Source organism: Polypterus senegalus, chromosome 7 (genome assembly GCF_016835505.1).
Source record: "Polypterus senegalus isolate Bchr_013 chromosome 7, ASM1683550v1, whole genome shotgun sequence".
Classification (NCBI taxonomy): domain Eukaryota; kingdom Metazoa; phylum Chordata; class Cladistia; order Polypteriformes; family Polypteridae; genus Polypterus; species Polypterus senegalus.
In genome coordinates this window covers 165842192-165860654 of record NC_053160.1, presented here as the reverse complement: position 1 = coordinate 165860654, position 18463 = coordinate 165842192, and the positions used below count along the sequence as shown (strand labels likewise).

Genomic DNA, 18463 nt, shown 5'->3' with positions numbered 1-18463 from the left:
ATGAAGTTAACATATGGGTGAGGATTGTTAACATAGATATTGAAGTAAAAGACATAGATGTGCACACTAATACTGCAAGTATAGTAATAACTGTAGTTCCACATGCAGAGTACTGTATAGTGAAATACATACTTGCATGTCCAACCAGAATTAGAAAATATGTCCTGTTTGGCAGTAGTTCTAGAAAAATCACATCATCTTACAGTAACAGTCAGTAGCTGCTGGGTACCCCAAATCTGTATAAATATGCTTCTTCTTGCTGGTCATTATGAAAAAATATTGTATTAAAATGTATTATCAATTCCTGTGCTTTATTTATAATAAGAATTTCATATCTTCAGTGGCACAATCTCTGTATTCGTTAAAAACCTGCAGAACTGGAGGAAATGTGAAACATCTGTGTACTTTTGTTTCTATGTCAACCTATATGAATTAGCAATGAAATTATTCTTTTGTGCATGAATACTGGGGAACATTGAAATTAATATTTTAAAATAGAGTTGTATTATGCACAAACTACTCCATAATTCAAAGAAAGACAGGCCAAAGTTAATATAAAAAAGGGAAGCAGCTGCATAATTAGAAAAATGCTAAATGAAGAGCAGTTCAAAGCCAGGGTTTTATCATGTTTCATATTCAAGGGGCAAGAACATGATCGCACTCTGAAAATATTTTCTCAATTAGACTATATTTGGATGGAATTAGTTGCTCTGTTCACACAAACAGTGTATGGTCTGAACACTAAAAATAACATTTCTGAAATTAAAAAAAAAAAAAAAACTCAAATGAATTATCTATTAAACACCATTAGTGTGTACCAGTGAATAACTTGATGGTAAACATAGACATATCCTAAACTGAGAGGAGTGGACTTGTCTAACTTACACACAGATTAAACACATTACGAATTCATGTTCATTCTCAGTAGTTTTAACTGTGAACCACACCTACACACAAACACACATATTCATTGATGGGGATGTGCCACTTTGTGACCTTTGAAATATGGTTGCCAGGATCTCTGTGCAAATGACAGACACAGTTGTCCACAAACAAAGTAGGTACAAAGGTTTCTCCATGCAGTAGGTACTTAAAGTGCAGTCTGTTATGTTGCTGTAGGCAATTCAAGATTCAATTATTCCAAAACAGAACAATGACAGCAAAGATCTCAAGTCAAAATAAAATTAGTTAAAAATGCCAAATAAATATATATATAAAAAAATCATTTTCCTAACTATCTATACACTTCAGGTTAATCAAAATTTTGCAAAAGAAACAAATAACCATTTTCATTACCACATACAGAAGGAACATTTGATAAAAAGATTAAAATACTAAATAAGTGGATAAAGACTTAAAGGAGCTGAAATGCTAATCCCTTAAACAAACTACCTGTGAAGCAGTTACATAAAAAGTGTAACAAATGTTAATATACCACGATAATGTAAAGTTACCTTGAGTAAAAACAGCTATTAAATAAAAATGTCACCGGTTTCCATTTTAGTTTTAAATTGCATGACTGACCAGGAAGAGATTATGCATTATAGAAAAATATACAATTAGCTCAGCTACAGCTGTGAGTTTAAAGTGCAAATAAAACTTTTGGGAGAAACTTTATTAGATGTACCTTCTGAGTCTTTTAAGCCTTGAAGACAAAAATCTGCATCTTAAACAGTATATAAAATACATTTGTAAAATGCATAAGCTGCTAACCCAACAGTTGCAGCTATAGCTAAGTAAGATTTCAAATGCTGGACACACAATTTACACATATGCCACATTTTAATAAGACAACCTAATTCTGTTCTTTAGGTCTCTCAGGTATAAAAGCTATGATGAAATGGTCACATCTTCAGGAATACATCATCTAATAAACTAAGAGCACTATACAGCAATAGACCCAAGTCATGAACAGACCCTGAATAAAGTGTTAGTATATCACTCACACACATAGTGAGCCAATTTAGACTCATCAACCAACTAACACTATTCTAGAAGGAAAACCAGAGTACATCTGCTCTTATTCTTAAAGAAGAAAAATGACACTAGCACAATGACAATCAACATATGCTAAAATGTATTTTGCTTCACTTCCATAAACTTAATTGGGCTGCAGGTTGCAATTTAAATTATTACGCAGTAAATTTTTTATCCCACATTTATCCTAAGGGAGCAATCAAAATTGGTTTGAAACAGTTGTGGTCCACAGTCCCTCTGGCTGAAACACACAACATTCAACAAGTTAACTATCATCAGAACAGTAGCATTAATGTTACCAGAACTTGACACTGTCTTCTCTAAAAATGTCTATATATATTTATAGATTTATATACATTTTTATATATATATATATATATATATATATATATATATATATATATATATATATATATATATATATATATATAATGCCAATCAATGAACCAAGTGTAACTAATGGCTGAAACTACATCACAGATTATAGGGAGGCAAGGTGGCCAAAAACCTTTTACTTCACTTCACAAAGTAATATGAAATCAAAATTGTATATCATTAATAACTAAATAAATAATTCCAGGTGCAGTTTTCAGAAACTTTAAACAAAAAAAATAAATAAATAGGGAGATATATATATATATATATATATATATATATATATATATATATATATATATATATATATATACACACACACACACACACACACACATACATGCATACACGCACACTTACTCATAAACTCTGCCTCTACAAAATTAGCAGACATCAAATACCTTTTGCTCTTGAATAGCATATCAAGCTAGAGTTGCCTTTTTCAGACTTGAAGACTATCAGAGAGGAGCACAGCAATACAATAATCCAGATTATAAGGTAAGGAAAATAAGATAGAGGCCATGTAGGGCCAAGATGAAGTAAAAGAAAGGAACTCGAGGAAAGGGTGGATGTGACAGTGAAGACAGACAAGGCAGCAAGAGGAAGATTTCAGCAGAGAGAGAGAAGGGGGGCAGAGCTTGGCAACTGCAGAGGAAGCTATAAAAACCCTTTTCTGTTGTGGATAAACAAATTAACCTTAGCCAGCAAAGCTGTCACTGGAGCATGAAACCCAATACCCTGCCTGATAGAGCCCAAGCTATACCACCAGCATCACAGTTAAGATGATAAAAATAAATAAATAAAATGAGCTGCTGCTTTCGCAAGTTGATTAGCAATCACCCTAGAAACGCCTGTTCTTTGGTTATGTTGGGAACAGCTGTCCTGTATGCATGCAGGCTTACTCGCTAGGATTGCATTTGCCTGCTCCTTTGTCTACTGTATCAATTATTGAAGCTCACCCCTCCACTGGTAACCAGATAGCGCCGACAAAACAAAAGAGACACTACACTCTAATTAGAGGGCCTGTAAAGGGAGGGCTAGCAGGGGGCATGCTTAAAAAGAGAAAGACACTTTACTAGACATTGCTCTCAGTTAAACTGAAAAACTCCCTAATGTACAAACATGCACACTCTGTGTCTAAAAACAGCATCTTTTAAACAAATATAGTATTATAAATAGTATAAGAATGAAACAATTATTTTAAAAAGTGGGAAACACATGTACCCACAAAACCAAGGGTTCAAATATAGTTCCTGCAAAGATGATGCTACTTAAGACTTCCAAAGAATGTTTGCACAGTAGATTTAGTCAAATAACGGGTAATCTTTTTGTTCTAAAGTATACTTGACTCAGCATTATAATACAGGATGAGTCAAAATTATGTTAACATTTGAATGGCAGAAACAATTTATTCACAAAACATACTTCATATGTGCAAGATGATTTACAGGAATGTCTCAACCTCTTCTCCATCACGTTCAATACATGAATACCATATGTGGCACATAAACTGTCCATAAAAGTTGTATATACGTATATACATAGCAGTACCATTAATGTTAACAATTTTGATTTACCCTGTATTTAGTGGTTGAAAAATGTCTTTTCCTAGTAAAAGTCTACCTAAAATCTATCAACTTGCTTCCTTTAGACATACAGTGCATCCGGAAAGTATTCACAACGCATCACTTTTCCACATTTTGTTATGTTACAGCCTTATTCCAAAATGGATTAAATTCATTTTTTTCCTCAGAATTCTACACACAACACCCCATAATGACAACGTGAAAAAAGTTTACTTGAGATTTTTGCAAATTTATTAAAAATAAAAAAATTGAGAAATCACATGTACATAAGTATTCACAGCCTTTGCCATGAAGCTCAAAATTGAGCTCAGGTGCATCCTGTTTCCCCTGATCATCCTTGAGATGTTTAATTGGAGTCCACCTGTGGTAAATTCAGTTGATTGGACATGATTTGGAAAGGCACACACCTGTCTATAGAAGGTCCCACAGTTGACAGTTCATGTCAGAGGACAAACCAAGCATGAAGTCAAAGGAATTGTTTGTAGACCTCCAAGACAGGATTGTCTCGAGGCACAAATCTGAGGAAGGTTACAGAAAAATTTCTGCTGCTTTGAAGGTCCCAATGAGCACAGTGGCCTCCATCATCCGTAAGTGGAAGAAGTTCGAAACCACCAGGACTCTTCCTAGAGCTGGCCGGCCATCTAAACTAAGCGATCAGGGGAGAAGGGCCTTAGTCAGGGAGGTGATCAAGAACCTTATGGTCACTCTGTCAGAGCTTCAGAGGTCCTCTGTGGAGAGAGGAGAACCTTCCAGAAGGACAACCATCTCTGCAGCAATCCACCAATCAGGCCTGTATGGTAGGAGTGGCCAGATGGAAACCACTCCTTAGTAATAGGCACATGGCAGCCGGCCTGGAGTTTGCCAAAAGGCACCTGAAGGACTCTCAGACCATGAGAAACAAAATTCTCTGGTCTGATGAGACAAAGATTGAACTATTTGGTGTGAATGCCAGGCGTCACGTTTCGAGGAAACCAGGCACCGCTCATCACCAGGCCAATACCATCCCTACAGTGAAGCATGGTGGTGGCAGCATCATGCTGTGGGGATATTTTTCAGTGGCAGGAACTGGGAGACTAGTCAGGATAAAGGGAAAGATGACTGCAGCAATGTACAGAGACATCCTGGATGAAAACCTGCTCCATAGCGCTCTTGACCTCAGACTGGGGTGACGGTTCATCTTTCAGCAGGACAACGACCCTAAGCACACAGCCAAGATATCAAAGGAGTGCCTTCAGGACAACTCTGCGAATGTCCTTGAGTGGCCCAGCCAGAGACCAGACTTGAATCTGATTGAACATCTCTGGAGAGATCTTAAAATGGCTGTGCACCAACGCTTCCCATCAAGCCTGATGGAGCTTGAGAGGTGTTGCAAAGAGGAATGGGCAAAACTGGCCAAGGATAGGTGTGCCAAGCTTGTGGCATCATATTCAAAAAGACTTGAGGCTGTAATTGCTGCCAAAGGTGCATCGACAATGTATTGAGCAAAGGCCGTGAATACTTCTGTACATGTGATTTGTCAGTTTTTTTTATTTTTAATAAATTTGCAAAAATCTCAAGTAAACTTTTTTCATGTTGTCATTATGGGGTGTTGTGTGTAGAATTCTGAGGAAAAAAATAAATTTAATCCATTTTGGAATAAGGCTGTAACATAACAAAATGTGGAAAAAGTGATGCGCTGTGAATACTTCCCGGATGCACTGTACATACAGTTAATTCATCCAGTTGACAGAGTTTTCTGATTTAAAAGTATCAGTACCTGGACTATGTAGTTTTTTTGTATGTTGGGATTACATTTTACATTTACCTTATAACAGCAAAGCTTACTGCACAGTTTACAGTGTTACCCACTACCAGTATTTTTCAGTCCTAAAGGAACCGCTGAGGCTTCCAACCAACTTCACAATAAGAAAGTTATTTTATCTATAGGTGAGCTCACTGTGTAATTAGGTTCTTTTTTCATTCTCTTATTCTGTACTGAGAAAAGTGCAGTTGTGTTACATCTATAAAGCAACAATTTTTTTTTACCCTTTACCACTTTTTTTGTTATTTTCCTAATAGATTAAACCATTTTCCTCATGGTGTTTGCTCCCTGTAAGAATTTTCTACCCAATAATGATATATTTTGTATATGCTATTTAGTGTATTTAATTTTTAGTGATGGCTGAGAAAAAAAAAATGGGATCTCATAGTTTTATGCAGAAAGGAAAAAATCTTGTGTTACTCATGTTTCATAATCCACATGTCAAGTCATCCAGTTGTACATTAGCAGTGTTCCAAACACAGGTACTGTATTTTTACTAAAAATGTTAAACAAGTCACTTCCGGCAAACGCTCTTGTGAACGTAAATAGAATGTGCTCTGACACTAACAAGCATTTGACCACTATTCTAGCATAAACTTTGATATCTCCGCTCTGAATGAAAACATGAGATTAATTTTTTTTCTCAGCCATCACTATAAATTACACAGAATAAGTAACAAATAAACAAATGTCATTTTATGATGAAGTATTGTTTAAATTGTATCTTAATTAGAGTTGTGTATCAGGAGTGATATCCTGATTCGATTCAATTCCAACTGACAATGCCCAGATTCAATTCAGTATTGATTTTGTCTTGATTGAATTAGCATGCACTGATATATTTGAAGTGGTGGACTTTTTTTAGAAATAAATTAACCATGCATACAGAACATGAATATAATGTGACAGATTTCAATAACACTTTATTTGAAGGGGGTCAACACAGTGACTTCATATATCGCCACCTCAGAGTCCACTGATATTATGGGGGAGCTCCTTGTTTTAATACAATGTATTGGCATCAACTTTATAAAACATCTATATCATCTTGTGAATAGTATTATAAAATAATTAAATATTGCTTCTTAAATAATAAATGTTATTCAATACCTTACAGTATTTGTGTGTTATGAATCTCCATGTAGATAGCCTTCTAATCTGTTAGTCAAATTTATTTCCCTATCGGACATTTAAAATAATCTTGAATTAGTCAAAATTAAACATACAGCAAGAAGACTTGTGAATTTCTAAAATTCTACAAGTTATACATATTTTAAAAATACGTCCTGGCAGTCCTCAGACAAAAAGGAAGCATTTTAAAACGATGATTCACAGCTGATGCTTGTTGACAGTAGCACTGAATGAATTGAACATAAAACAAAAAGAACTGGCTGTCGTGACTGTTAACATCACTATTATGGAGCTACCTAAAGTCGCTGCTTTAAGCACACGCTCATTTTTGTGTTCCAGGCTGTTATGAAAATTCCAACAATTGCCTGCTTGCTTAGCCAAGTGAGGTGTATTGCAAACTTTTTCCACCGTATTTCACAGCTAACCAAATTCTTACAGAGAAGCAATGTTCATTGGACTTGGCAAAAGACAAACCTGTGATTTATATGGCCACGTAATGGAACAGCGCATTTGAAATGAGAAATATTTTTGGAACAACAGCGAGTCATCTCAGTTGCTCTGTAAATAGACAGTGTGGTTGCTCCAGGCTCCACAGGTGCCCAGTCGTTTTTAATGTGTGATTGTCACGTACGAACCTGCTGCCATGGATGTAGCTATTCACTCCACTGGCCTGAAACACATGGTGATGCTTTGCTTAAGATCTTCATAAAGCCTAGGCAGTGGCACAATAACTTCACTCAGTTGCTTTCTGATTGGTATAGCATAATGCACTTCAAAAACCTGTATCATTTGTCGAAAGCCCTCGTTTTCAACAACAGTGTAGGGTCTCTTGTCCTTACAGATAAAAACTACTATAGACTATGTTATTTTTTGGGCATGAGGTGAAGTAAATGGATGCTTGGTGCTAAAGGCTCTCCCCAGTGTAGATTGTTTAGGCTGTACTTGTTTGGATGTCAACAAGATTATATTTATGGGTGACGTCTAGATAAATGATTTCTCAAAACTGTTGTGTTACAAAAATAATTAATGTCTGCGTCGTTTCCCTTTCTTTTTTAGACTCGCATCCATGACACAGGCTTTATCAAATATACTGATATTAAATGCATATTGTTTACAAATTTAAGTCACTTGATTGAAATTATTCTGTAATAATATAATAGTACACGAAATGGCCAAACTATTCCAAATACCACAGCTACTTTTCGTTGTTACTCAAAGTGCACCAAAGAGATTATTTTAACCTGTAATTTTATCTCATAGATGCTTCAGAGCCTTTCTTGCATGATCCTCAAGGATCAGAAAGAGTCTCCTTCCATATAAATGCACTCAATCAGTCGATCACGTGTTCCCAATAGAACTGTTTGTACTTATAATTACAATTACTCACTGCAAACTTGTACTACAACTGTACTACTGCGCAACCTGAGCCACTTTATGAACCATTTGCACTATCTACACTATATGTAGATGTATATAGTGCTTATGCTTTCATATTGTATATTTTTTTATAGTTTTTTTTTTAATCGTATTATTATATCATCATCATTTTATAGGGGAAAAAAGTTTATGGAGGATTTGTATATTGAAGCTCATTGTACCATACAGTGACAATAAAGGAAGGAACAATAAAGGAACTTTGTATAATTTAAATATTACATAACAATTACAAACAAATAAATAAAACAGTAACTTTCTAAAGTATTATACTGTGTTGTTCTGCTACACGTAAACATGAGGCTGGGTAATAAAATAATATTAATTATTCCACCCTTAAGGAAATTAAAACTGATAATGATATAATGGGTAAAAGTGGAAGTTTAGGACACATTTGCTATTTCTTATGAATATGAAGGTCCTATAGGTAGGCATTGCAATTTCTATGAACCCAGTGATAGGATATAATCATGATATTTAGCTTACAAAATGTTTATACAGTATTGTGATTCTTCAACAGTGTCAACATACTACACCTAATAAGCAAAATCCTTGACTTGACTAATACTAATCTTTTTTAACCGTGAAAATGCATTTCAAGTATTGCAACAGTCTCCACTGGCTAGTAAAATGGGAGGCTCCCTTTGAGAGATGTCAAGTATATTTGGCATATATATGAATGTCTTTAAAAATCTCTGGATTGCAATGATGGATGTTGATATTAAGGGGATGTTTTCACACTAAATTATGATAAGATTCAGGCATAAAGGAGACATAATAAACAGGACTTTACGGGTGGGGGAGGATGTTTGGACACACATCAGGTCACCATCCACTTTCTTTTTTCATAAGAAACTTTAACTCTTTTGTACTTTTGTTTGTGGAGTTATATTAATTCAGAACAAATTTAAATATTTCACAGACCAACTTTGGTCTATCAGGACACACGTGAACACCAAAACCAACTGGGAAAAAAAATTCTCCAATTTCATTGTAGACAACATAAAGAAAGACACAAATAGTGCAAAGTAGAGAACTGCAGACTTCAAGTACCCCTGCCAGTGGTGAAGACAGTCCTCAGTTATTTAGCATTGCAGCATTTAATTTTCATTTGACAATGTCTGCAAAATTTATGTTTCGAATCAAGCTACATCTTCCCTATCCCTATAAAAACATAAATAAACTGAAACCCATGATGGGTAGATGCGATGTGCATAGATCATTTTGTATCAGAATCTTTATAGTACCACACACCTTTTATCAAAACACATTGATCGCCACCTTTGAGAATAAAGAACAAATGCATTTTTATAGCAACACATTATCTAAATAAATGCAATCTGTAATTAAAGCAAAACTAAATGCATTCCTGTGAAATTCTGATAATTGCAACAGACTATATATAAAAAAAGAGTATTACCAATTTATCACCACAGAAATCATTGCAATATTATGTTATTTTTTACTTTTTATTACTTGACAGTTCCTTTACTTAGCCCATGTACTTAAACACTGATCAAATGATGTACCAAGTACAATTATAAGTAATTTCGTCTTACCATGGAGGCTGCATTACAGAAATACTACAATTAATGACATAATTAAATGCTAAACAACACCCCTTGTTTGCACTATTTTCTATTAGCAGCATCCCCTCATCTTGACCATTAGGGCACAGTAATCCTGCAGGATTTCAGATTTGCCAATTTCACAACAAAAGACCAATTTTGTGTTTAATGAGATGCTTTGTGAAGATGTGTCTTGCTGGTAAGTGAACGCTAGGGAGAAGAGCAGCACTTAGACTTTGGGTAAAGGAAAAATAAAACTTCCCAATAAAATCTCAGAGAAAAAGGCCCACACTGGCACAGTATCCTAGAACTAGAATATTCACAGACACCAAAGCAGGAAAGAGATGCGATGTCCTCTGTGTAAATGGATACTATTACTCTCTGTACACTGAGTAAACAATTCAGAAGATACTTTACTTTGACTCTCCAACAAGATGAAACTAAAGAAACCTAGCTGTGGCCAAGTTGAAAATTTCAAGTCAGTCAATGCCTGTACTCTTCCACCCCAATGCTTGAGGGTAGAAGGTTGCATACTGATGCCACTTTAAAAGACTGGTGAGGTGCAGACCCGCTTTGGATACTCTGCTCTTTAGAAGTTACAGCAGTATGTTCAGGCAGAGTTCTAGCTGTGGCCACAAGATAGACTATCAGGCTTTGCTAGGAGTGATCTCCATGAGTGAATTCAAAGCTGTCAGAGATATATCAACTCTACAGATAGGTGAAGCAAGTTCATGAAGGGTTACAGGCAAGAAAAAAAGTAATCAGAGCAATTTGAGAGGGGGAGATGGGAGTTAATTTGCTGCGGTGGGCTGGCTCCCTGCCTTGCGCCCTGTGTTGGCTGGGATTGGCTCCAGCAGACCCCCGTGACCCTGTAGTTAGGATATAGTGGGTTGGATAATGGATGGATGGGTCTTAATTTGTTACAACAACTGCACCATTTTCCTATCATTACTTGGGAGTGGAGAGGTTGCATGACAGCAATACTGTTACTCCATATTTAAAGAAACCAGTTCACCCTTTGATTTCTTTACTATTCCAAATCTGATATTCCACACAGAGTGCATTTTGATTTTTACAAGTCAATCAAAAATATGTTTTATTTATATAATAAAAAAAATAAAAAAAATGCAGGGAATACTGTTAAGGGTACACTAACTGCTTATATTCCCCTCTAAATGTGAATGTTGTTTTGTGCTCAATATTGTGGTTTTTATCATATGTAATTTTGCATTTTATTTGTAATAGTGATATTGAGCAATGCACATAGAAAGAAATAATTAAAATTAAAAGTCACAGTAAGAACCGTAAACTGTTAAATGAAAAAAAAAAAATTAGACAAGCTTTGCTCTTAGTCATTATAATAACAGAAATTAGAAGGCAAGCAGCAAAATGAATCACTGACAAATGATAAATATGTTTGGGGAGAACCTTTACTAAGCAATTAATTTGTACAGTTTTGAAGTTTCAGTGAACATAGCAGTACTTTATCTGTAAAAAATGACATTAGAGTAGATTAGATTCATGGATATATTTTGACAACTTTGGGGGAGTATGCAAGAAATTTACTTACAACCTGCCTAAACGTAACTAACTTATATTACCTTCAACATCTTCTTAACTTGTAAAAAGGTAAAAAGTACAACAACATAATAGGAAAACAGTTTGTATATTAATTTCTTGTCTATTTGTATAAAAAAATGACATAACTCAATTATCAGCACCAAAAATACAAGTTTTAAATGAAAGGTAAACTGCTATCTATGTTATCTATCATTCATGTGGCAGACAATCACTTTCCTATTTTTAAGTTCTTAAACGGTCAAATAACCAGACCAATGTTTATTTTCCTCTGTCTTCACTGGTGTCATACACAACCTATGTACATGAAATGTGATAATCAGTGAGGCTGAGATCTGATATGCTTCAACAGGTTGGTCATGCTCGAATATAGAGCTTTATGTTAATTTCAGGACCAAAACGGATCATTTGTCAGAAACTCCCCATACCCATGGAAGTTCCAAAAAAATAAATAAATAAACAAAAACTTTTCATCCATTCACTGCCATCTACACCCATCACTCATTCATCACTCAGCATGTAGTGTATTCCTACTAACCAGGTCTGCCGACCACTTGAGCTCGAAGGTTGTAGTCTTTTTTGCTCTGAGGAAAAATAAATAAATAACAGTTTAAGGGGCACGGAAGAAGAACTTACTCAAATGCTTTAAGAGAGCATCAAATTAAAAAGAATGAATTTTTTCGAGAAAAAAAAATAAACACAAATGGTTGGGGTAAGTCTATAGCAGTCAGGTATATGTTCCCTTTAATATTAAATGATGGCAATAAAACCTGAAGACCTGAAAACTGACACTGTCTGCACCCCCAAGTTGAGGTGCTGCAATCCAATACACAGAACTTTAGACTTGTCTGTAAATTGAAAGGGAAATTTTGCAACAGGCGAACACTTTATCACTCACTGTAGCTGGTAAAAATGCATTTCTTTCAGTAACTACTTAATAGCAATAAGAGTACAACATCACCTTTCAAGATGACATAGTTGAATCACTCTATCCCTTTTCTTTCCACTATCATGTTGACAAAAGATTTTGAAAATAAAGTTTAAAATTTAACAGAGGGACTTTTTTAGGTCCAAATAATGTGCCTACTTGAGCACCAGTTTAATTAAAAACTTAAAATCAACCCATAAAGAAATGTTCTCAGCTTGGGTGAACCTTCCATCATAACTTGCATACCCCGACACTCTCTACCCGAGGAGTTTTCATTTTCAAGGTAAGGTCAAATTCTCAGTGTACTTTTACATGTACTTGCTGCTCACTATATTTATTACACCTTTTGCTCAAGAAGGTCTTGGGGCTCGTTTATACTTCACGCTCAGAATGCGTACACACTTGCATCATGGCTGACACGTATTCCCATCGTTCATTTGACGCGTCCTCTGAGCAGGTCCTCAGAAATTAACATGACGTGTGCACGAATTGCAGTACCAGCAAAAAGCCGGGGGCCGCAGTGTGGTAAAAGTTGGAATGTCAAGTCAGGGTCTCTGGTTACTATCTACATGTGATAGAAAGCCTCTTTGCGGATCCTACGAGATCGGTCTGCGCGCTTCAATGTTTGATGAATGGTTTGATGTGGTGAAGCAAAATGCTGACATACAAATGCATTCGTGGTGCTTTTATATTCAAGCGTCGCATATTCCCAATCGTAATGACACGATACATTTTAAACGTCTCACATACCATCTTTTGTGCCGTCTTTTTTCTTTTGCAACTTCACAACAGCAACATAATGTACAGCGCTGTATTTGAGCCACGGGGGAAAAAATAAGGACATGGTGAAAACGTGTATTTTGTGATTAAAGTGGAAATTTTGGCTTTAATCTCGAAATGTCCACTTTAACTTCATAGTTTACTTTATCATTAAAGCAGACCGTCGTAAACGTCATCCCAGTTTTTAATTGCTACGAGCTTCTTGGACCTGATAGCAGGGCAAGTCGCAATATCTCACCACACAGAACAAATTAAATGAATGATATTCCAGCTCTCTGCAAATTTAGAATTTTTAGATTTATACTTGAAATCACTTTCATGATGAAATGCATTAAAGTATGTATGTTACATTTTACAGATAAATCATTAATTTCGTTTAAATAATGAATACTGTTAATAATTACACACATGGGGGTGTCACGTCGCTGCTATTCCCTGCTTGAAGTTTACATGTATTCCTGCTGAGTTTCCACACTGTGCTCCGGTTTCCTTCCAAAGATATGCAGATTTGGTGCCGCTAAAATGACTTCAGTGTATTGAAGTGCTTGTATTCACCTTGCAATGAGCTGAGGTCCCGTCCAGGGATTGTTTCTGCCTCGTGCCCAATGCTTGCTGGAATGGACACATCCCTGGACTGATGGATTTAATCATTAAACATCCTTTTCAGAGATATTGTGGTAAGGTGTCATCGGAATTTAATTGGTGTTCCAGGCAATTCACAACACAGAGAAGCCGAACATGTTCTCACCGTGATAATATCTCACAATGCCACCTGCTGGATTCCTCCAGATTTACGCAAAGTACACACGCAAGTATAAACAGTAAAACACGTGCGTAGCAGGAGTATCCGCTGCAGTATGTGTCGCGTGAAGTATAAACCCCGTCCTTATAGGTGAACCCAGGTGAGTGCATGTGTGGTTCACTGGACCAGAAAGCTACTTGTTTACAATGGCATACATTTGTCATTTTCAGCATCTACTAAACATACTTTCAAAGCATTCCACAGAGTAATGGTGTCTGTTAAACTGTCACAGTGTTTGAATGTCTAAACCTGTGTGGTGGGTGTAATAAGGACCATACTTTCACATTATACAAGCTATTGTTCAGGATGTGTTTCGGTTACTAACATAACGCTGATTTGCAGAATCTAAAATTAACATTCTCTCACCCACTTAAGTCAGCCCAGGATCCTGCAGGACTGCAGCCTCTACCAGGAGCACTGGGTGCAAGGTAGGAATCAGTCCTGTACATATGCATGGCCATCTAAAGCTCAAAACACAGTCTTGTAAATTTTTATACCATGCCTACTTCTTATATTGATAGTACTCCTGAGAGTATGAAATTTACCATAAATCAGTTTTTGTGTATAAAAGCAAACCCTAGAGTAGCAGAGAAATTAAAAATGTGGCAAGAAAAAATACAATGAGGATAATCTAAAGCATAATAAACTCAATTCTGAACATGTAGTAGAGAAGACAGCAGCCATGACACTTAAGGCAATTGGTAAAGCCTTCAGTATACAAGCTGTCTAATGTCTTATTTAGTATATGGTGTTGTTCTCATTGTCTGTCTGCATTATAACAGTATCACTGAAATTATGAAATTAAATTTGAACTTAAGCAAAACTGTAAAGAAGTCGCTCATAAAACATTTTGAAATTCATTCAAAAATAATCAATTAAAATTTATCCTTGAACTACTCTCTGTGATATTAGACAGTTTGTCTTTTATTAACCATTAACAGTTATTAATGGACAACTTGGGATCAACAAGTTATGAAATAAGATCACCATCTGCATCCCTACCTACAACTAACTGACATTTTGGACTACAACAACTCACTTCTTGCAGGAATACCGGCATGTGCTATCAAGGCGCTGTGGATGGTCCGGAATGCAGTGTCTCATTTTGTATTTAACCAGGTTGATACACAGGCTCTCTTTAGCGGCACGCATTAACTTCAAATCCTTGATGGTATTAAGTCTCAATTTAAACTGTTTTCCTGTGTAGTTCCAAGTTGGTGAAACAAGCTGCCCACCTCCAGTCAAACTGCTGACTCCCACAATGTATTTAAAAAGCAATTGAAAACCCACCTGTGATCTTTCATACTGTTCACTGATTTGTTGTTACATTAAGTTTAACTGCTTTATCAATTGTTAATCTAGGATTATAAATGTATTAGTTATTTCATCTTTTCACTTGTGGCAATAAACGTTTGTTACCTGTCCTAATACACTTGCTGAACAAACAGGCCCTAGCTTAATGTTACTGGATTATGTTTACCTCTTCTGTAAATCGCTTTGGACTAAAGTGTCTGCCAAGCAAATACATTACTGGAGGAGAACTACAGTATAAAAAAATTGCAGTTGTTCATTCAGGACACAATGACTGATGCACCATTGCCTTAATTAAGAAGTCTCTTAAACGTCTTTTATACTGCCACTTAATCCCAGGTTGAAGCTCTAGATATTGTTAAAGTAACTAGCTTGGACAGGGTTAATTAAATCTGAAATCAATCTATTTGAAAAATAAAATGGCAACTCTCTGAACACATACAGGCAGAAATTAATTTAAGTGTCTTATCAAGTGGTCTCCCATCCTTAGAATCAAACAAAATTCCCAGCAACATACCTGTAAAGAGGTATCAAAAATGTATTTACAAAAGTGTCCTTAATAATGTGGAGTAAAAACTGAACTATTCACAGCATACACCATCGCACTGTTGCACACCCCATCTATACTTTAAGTTTTTGAGGGAGAGTGAGAGATATCAAACTGACAGGTCACACCAGGGGAGTGACTTGACTAGCCAGAACTTTTTATGGTCTAAAAAAGTTTTATCCAGCACTAAATGAAAGCGTCTGTGAAAGCAGAACAGCAGGAATGTTTCCTTAACTCCCGAGAAGCTGTCTGTGAGTGTTTGTCATTGGTTATTTGCTAAACTCTGTACAAACAGTACTACAGGATGTGCAAAGACCAGATAAATCAAAAGCTGGTATATCGTAATAGTATTAAATCAAAAGAGTTACTGCTAGCTTCAGAGGAATTTTTAGTACATCTGGAATATAGCACAAAACATACACATAGTAAGTGTTAGGAACACATTAAGATCAATTCTGAGGAGGCACGCTCCTGTTCTCTGAGATTCTATCATTCCTCTTTTTCACTGATCCATGTCAAACAGGCAGCAGTAGAAAAACCCAATGACATAAACTAATAATAAAGTCACTGCAGTAGGAAAAACACCTTTTCAAACACAAGATGGTAAATGTTTCAGATCACCATTACTTGGTGGGGTCCTAATGTTCTGAATGGTAAATACAAGCTAAATACCCTTTGCCATGCATTCAAGAAGCTGTACTCACTTTTAGCACAGCAAGAAAATATAATAATTATTTTTCCAATATAGAAATGTCCAAATTACACTGCATTCTGTCTTATTTCCGATGTTTTTATTCATATTGCTTGTTTTATAAATGTCTTGTGATGGTTCATGCTGTTAACAGCACTATATAAAAGTATTAATATTTTGATAAAAGTTTTGAGTTTCACAGGGCTTTAAACTATTCTGAAAGGTGGATGGGAGCACATTTTCTCTGTGACATCGGCATGACGGTTACTGTTCTTTTCCAGTTTACAAATACATTAGCCAGAATACAAAGGCATGGAGCACAATATTAAACTACGTGGTTGGCTATTTTGCCATATTGTTTTGTGGACCAAAACTGGCCATGCCTGAAAAATTTGCTGCCTTTGCACTTTTAAAGCATGAGCCACCCAGTGGTGACCTATTAAGGCTGCTTAATAAGTTGGAGTTCTTTTTAAAAATTCACTAAAAATAAGACATTGCAAACTCAACATTCAGTGGTATCTTTAAAAGATTTAAATCAAATTAACAGTAAAATAATTACAGATCCGGACTGCCAATGTACTGAATACAGCTGAAGCTTAGACCAATAAGGATCTGAGTTTAATACCTAAACTGTTTGTAACTAGTAAATAAAATTTAACTTAAAACTTGGAAAGTATGTAATTATGTAAAGCTGTCAAGATTTCTGTTTCATCTACATACCTTGTAGTTTGTTCCACTGTCACACAACACTTTGCTTGAAGAAGGGCTTCTTGGATTTTGCCATCACAACATTGTCCCTTATTTCTATTGGTGTCCAAGTATGTCATATAGCAGAATTCCTTTGATTAAACAGTGAAAGAACTTTAAGTCTATAAGGATTTTGAATATCTAGATTGTGTTCAAGCAATCTCCTCTGATAAAACAGATTAGTCCCTTAACTTGTAAGACATACCATTTAGTCAACAGATGCTATTTTCTGTGCCTCTCTCTTTACAGTTTCTAATGCTGATATGTCCTTTTTATAGTGTGGTGCCCAGAACTAAATGTCCAGTAGATGGCTGTTGGATGTGAAGTCTTATCAAGGAAGCAGTGGCTACAAATCAAGAAACAACCCAGACTAGGATTTCTGTTCTTCATAAGGTACACTCATTTGTACACACACATTCAAAAAAACTTTAAAAATTCAGAAATGTAATTCACCCAACAAACGTAATCTCTGAATGTGATAGGGTGAAATCTTAGGTAATGGAATGATGTGGAAACTCCTAAAAAACAATAACCAAAACCTGGCCCCAGATGCTGTAAGAAACCAACATTAGCTAATGCACTATGAAGTAAAAGCAATGACATTATTTCATTTTTAGGTCTGTTTGCGGACTGATAAATATAAAAATGTTTTTTGATTCAATTAATATATAATATAATATAAGTGAACTTGCTCATCTTGCTTTTTTAAAGTAATCATCTTCATTATCATGAATCACGTAAATCACCTATCTACAATATGATTTGGCAAACTGTCCACTGATGGTAACAATAATAAATTTTGCTCTTAAAATGCATGCCCCTCATACTTCCTTCTAGCCATCCCAACTATATCAAATCCCCAATGCACTTCTAGCTCAAGTCTGATATCCATCCATCTAGGTATTTTCTAAACCTCCTCAGTCGCATTGTACGATTTTTGTTCTTTTGTTCACACTAAGCACGGAGAACAGAAAGAAGAGCAGAGAATTGTCTGAGGATTTGAGAACAAAAATTGTGGAACAATATCAACAATCTCAAGGCTACAAGTCCATCTCCAGAGATCTTCATGTTCCTTTGTCCACTGTGCGCAACATAATCAAGAAGTTCACAACACATGGCACTGTAGCTAATCTCCCTGGACGTGGACTGAAGAGAAAAATTGATAAAAGACTGCAATGAAGGATAGTCTGAATGGTGAATAAACAGC

The 18463-nt window shown here is 35.8% G+C and overlaps 1 protein-coding gene across 4 annotated transcripts in view; it reads right to left on the bottom strand.

Moving 5' to 3' along the window:
* The window catches only part of ptbp3 (polypyrimidine tract binding protein 3), a 132934-nt gene that overhangs the window by 62826 nt on the left and 51645 nt on the right, over nt 1–18463 (bottom strand). The window contains exon 2 of one of the 4 annotated variants that reach the window (XM_039759513.1): nt 11989–12034. The exons of 2 other annotated variants lie outside the window; for them this stretch is intronic. In XM_039759513.1, coding sequence (XP_039615447.1) covers nt 11989–12034 — 46 coding nt within the window. Of the gene's footprint in view, nt 1–2753; nt 2844–11988; nt 12035–18463 lie in introns of those variants that run through there. One more of the 4 variants, XM_039759517.1, reaches the window with a different exon arrangement.